Source organism: Dryobates pubescens, chromosome 11 (assembly GCF_014839835.1).
Source record: "Dryobates pubescens isolate bDryPub1 chromosome 11, bDryPub1.pri, whole genome shotgun sequence".
In the NCBI taxonomy this organism is placed as follows: Eukaryota; Metazoa; Chordata; class Aves; order Piciformes; family Picidae; genus Dryobates; species Dryobates pubescens.
The window spans coordinates 6,461,299-6,465,776 of record NC_071622.1 but is presented as its reverse complement, the minus strand read 5'-3'; the positions used below and the strand labels follow the sequence as shown (position 1 = coordinate 6,465,776).

Genomic DNA, 4,478 nt, shown 5'->3' with positions numbered 1-4,478 from the left:
GGTTGGCCCTCAGAGTCCTGTTTCTGCCCTGATGCTTGCCCAAGGGACTTTTGCCTTTGCCATGTGTGGGATCACCCATTGCATTAACCATCTCTGGTAGCATTTTGCAGCATAGATGGGATAAGAAGGCTTGGTGATCAAGCCTTCAACCAGCAGAGGAAGGAGTTGTAAGGTTACCACTTGCTTTTTTGGCTCTAAGTGCTCAAAGAAAAGTGCTGCAGTAACCATATCCACATGGGCAATGACTCTAAAGGACTCCCAGCCTGCTGTGTGCTGTTCCAAAAGGCTGGTGAGCCAGCAACCTGGGAAGCTACATCAGCAAGCTATTCCATTTAATTGCTACAGCATTCACCAGCAGGCAAAAATCATGAGAGCTTTTTCTTCAGCACAGCAGCTCCTGTGTGCCAAAGGGCAGCCAGCACTGGAGGCAGAGCTTACCCATGAAAATGAGCTCTGAGGGAGATCATGCAGAGATCAGACCACACAGCCCCATCCACTTTCAAGCAATCTCTAGACTCAAGTGTGCTAATACCAACCTGCTGATTGGCAATTCCTTAATCTTTAAAGCAGCTTTAAGTGGAGGCTGGAGCAGGTATTTCCCCTCCTGCACAGACAAGGAGCTGAGCAGTAGCACAATCAAATGATTGGCCCAGGACCTGGAGGCTGTACCAAAGGCTTTGATCTCACATTTCCCTAGGCCAACACAAACATCTCTCTCCCAAGCCTGCTTCTGCCTCTCCTAGCCAGTAGAACAGTCCTGCTAAAAATCATGCTGATAGAATTCCTTGATGTAGAAAGAGCTGTTCGAGGCAGCAAACTGTTGGAACATTCCAGAAGGACCCACATGGTTGGTTGTCTCTCATCAAGGAATGAAACTCAATCTCATCAGCTCAGGCTCTTGAAGGGACCATTGACTGCAGAGCAGCTCAGCAGCACAATCAGGGCACCTCATGCATGGACTGTACAGCACTGTAGATCTTCTCTTCAGCTCTCCCATAATCCCACCTGCCATACTCAACCCATATGGCACTCGCAGCCTGGCCATGCAGAAGGTTGCTGCTAGTCCAGGAGCGTCTTGGCCATGTCACAGCCTCTTCTCCAGCATTCCCCCTTCAGCCCTCCACCTCTCCAGACAGCCTTTTCTGCTGTATAACACCTCAGGGCTATGCTGTCCTCAGCCTAGCAAACTGCTGATGCTGGGCTGAACACAAAGTGTTACCTCTCCCTGGCTACAAGGAAGTACCATAAGAAAGAGGAAACTTGAAGGAAACTTGACAAAGGCCCCAGAAACCCTGAGTGGTGGAGGGGCATGGACTGTTTGCTGGCCAGGAAACTTGGGGCAGAGGGAACTAATAGAGCACAGGATGAAAATAAACAGAGTTTTATGGACTGTGCAAATCCTTGCTGCAGGATCACAAATGATGACAGACACTCAAAGCACAAATGGATTACTTCATGAAGAAGAAATCCATTCAGGGCTTCTAAATACAGTAACCACCTGAACTTAGGACGCTCCTAAGCAATAGCACATTGGAGGCTGGGAGATCAAGCAATATCCTGGGTTTCTCCTGCCTTTATGCTGTTCTCCAGACCTTGCCCTTGACCTTATCAGAAATGGGATGCTGAGCTTTTAGAATGATCTGGAATGGTCAACTTTTATGTCCACGTGAGTTCCTAGTCACTCAAAATCTGAAGAGAAGGAGAAAAGAAGAGAAGAGAAGAGAAGAGAAGAGAAGAGAAGAGAAGAGAAGAGAAGAGAAGAGAAGAGAAGAGAAGAGAAGAGAAGAGAAGAGAAGAGAAGAGAAGAGAAGAGAAGAGAAGAGAAGAGAAGAGAAGAGAAGAGAAGAGAAGAGAAGAGAAGAGAAGAGAAGAGAAGAGAAGAGAAGGAGAGGAGGAGAGGAGAAGGAGAGGAGAGGAGAATTAATCAGGTTGGAAAAGACCTTCAAGATCATTGAGTCCAACCTATCACCCAACACCATCTAATCAACTAAGTCATGGCACCAAGTGCCTCATCCAGTCTCTTCTAGCTCCATTTGAAATACAGAATTTCTATAAACAGAGAACTTATGCAGCTATTCCTACTCAAGCCCCAATCTCCTGCTGCTGTCTCCCCACAGGCTGGTCCTGCCTAGCACATCTGTCCTTCCCCACACTGGTCCCGTAGGTTATAAAACACATGAACTGCCCCTACAGGAGTCAGAGCAAAGGCACAGCATCAGGATCACCCCGGGAGGAACACAAAGCCTCTGCAGCAGTAATCCACCAGAGCAGGGGCTTTCCAACACAGAGGTGGTGTCTTTGTGTTGAACAGCTCTTATTCAGTTCTCTTCTGCAGACTCATGCCATCGATTTGCAAGTCCATGAGCCAAATCGAACAGCCGGTTTCCTGCAGCAAGGAGACCCACTCCTGATTGCCCACTCTGTGCAATGGATGTCACAGCCACTTAAGGGAAGGAGATACAGTCACCACCTTCCAATACAGCTACACTGAAGGCCACGTGGTTATTTGCTCCTTCTCCCAAGCTGTTGTGTGTCCCAGGCTGATGTGTGTCCCAGGCTGATGGGTACCCCAGGATGATGTGTGTCCCAGGATGATGTGTGTCCCAGGATGATGGGTACCCCAGGCTGATGTGTGTCCCAGGCTGATGGGTACCCCAGGCTGATGGGTGTCCCAAGGTGATGTGCTCCCAGGCTGATGTGTGTCCCAGGCTGATGTGTGTCGCAGGCCAACCAAGATGGAAAGGAAGTGCCCAAAGGTTTCAGTTGCGGGCTGCTGCCTATCTCTGGTTACTCCAAGAGCTTGTCCCCAAGTCTTTAGCCTGACTGACCTGTCTGGATACCACACTGCACTGAGCTGCAGCCCAGCCTCAACAAAGCCACAGGAAACTACCAGTGCTAATTGTGATCCTTGGGATCCATTGTCTCTTATAACTGGTGGTGAAGTCACTCCAACGAAGGCAAGGAGGCTTTTCAAGGCAGGGGAGGTTGCTTCACACTGCTTTTTTGATAGCAGACACATAACTTTGTCCCTACTGCAGAAAAAAAACCACCAAACCACCAAAAGAAGCCTGGAACTAAAAATGCTGCAATCTTGTCAAGGGCTGGCAGCAAGCTGTAATTTACTACATTCCTGCTTCTTCTGCGCTCAAGAATCGCTTCACTTCTGGGAAGAAAGAGCTGTCATTTGGCAGCTCCTTGTAGCCCCTCCTTCCAGCCATCACATTTCCACGTTATGCTAGAAAAGAAAAATTAATGGATTCCCCTCTGCCTATCTGCTCCCTCAGGAAAAAAAAACCACAACCAAGAGCTGGTGTATTCCCAGGTCCTGAGAGTCACCCTTTCACAGCCACCTCGTCATCAGTTTTCTCTGAAAAGCCAGGCAGTGGCTGTGTCCCTTTCAGCCAGACCCTGGGCTTTTGTCTGCTGTTGCGTCCACCTCTGTGGAGTTGGTTCCAAGAGACCTCTCTGGCTGCTGGCTTCTCCACAAGCACCTTCCCCACCCCCATGGCACGTCGCGGATCCCCAGCCCACCCGCCGCAGTGTCTGGCTGGCTGCTAAGCTAAGCTCTGCCTGGCTTTAGGATGCAGCCAGGTCCCTGGGCAAGTTGAGCTGTACTGTCTCTCCTCCCGGGGTGTACTTAGCCACCGGCCCGTTGCCTTCCATGGTGAAGAGCTTGCAGGTCTTCGCGCTCTCGTGAACCGGCGTGGACTTTTTGGAGGAGACAGGGGAGTTTGTGGGGCTCAGCTGAACGGCAGTGGTGTCCTGCACCGTGTGCTCGCTGGTCTCAATTTCGAAGGCCGTGTTGCCCGGCTTTATGAGGCCGATGTTGGAACCCGGCTTGGATTTCCTGGCCCCGTGAGCTGGGGGCCTCCGGCTGCATATGCAGCAGGCGCCGAAGAAGGTGAAGGCCACCACCAGCAGGATGGGTCCAATGATGATGGGAGGGTTGTTCACGGGTAGGAAGGTTCCAAAGGCAAATGCTCCCACTAAAGTGATGTTGATCCCTGCTAACATGATGCAGAGTCCACAAGCGCAGCAGAGAGCAGGAGAGGGGAGGCCCTGAGGTCGCGTCTTTTTCTGGACGGGTTTCTGGGTCAAAGAGGCACTGCTCTTTTCACTGAACATGTTGAGATGACTCTCAGGGGCAGCTTCACAGGTTGTACTCTAAGTTGACAAAGCTAGCTGTGGTCTCCTGCTGCCTTGAAATGCCTGGAGAGGAACAGAAAAGCATGCAGCTGTTAGAGCAATGAACCAGAGGAGCCTTTCCACCACCATTTATGGTACTAGCATCTTCCATCTTCTCCATGCTTGCTGGTACCAACAACCAATAGTGTGGCCAGCAGGAGCAGGGAAGTCATTCTGCCCCTGTACTCAGCACTGGTTAGGCCACACCTTGAGTGTGTCCAGTTCTGAGCCACTCAGTTCAGGAAAGATGTTCAGTTGCTGAAACATGTCCAGAGAAGGGCAGCAAAGCTTCC

General features: G+C 50.5%; 1 protein-coding gene across 1 annotated transcript; it reads right to left on the bottom strand.

Moving 5' to 3' along the window:
- Positions 1-3,416: 3,416 nt before the first annotated feature.
- Positions 3,417-4,200, bottom strand: TMEM275 (transmembrane protein 275). The gene has a single exon (XM_054165465.1). It carries the CDS (start codon positions 4,123-4,125, stop codon positions 3,577-3,579), a length of 549 nt encoding a protein of 182 aa, XP_054021440.1. The 5' UTR covers positions 4,126-4,200; the 3' UTR covers positions 3,417-3,576.
- Between the last annotated feature and the right edge of the window lie 278 nt (positions 4,201-4,478).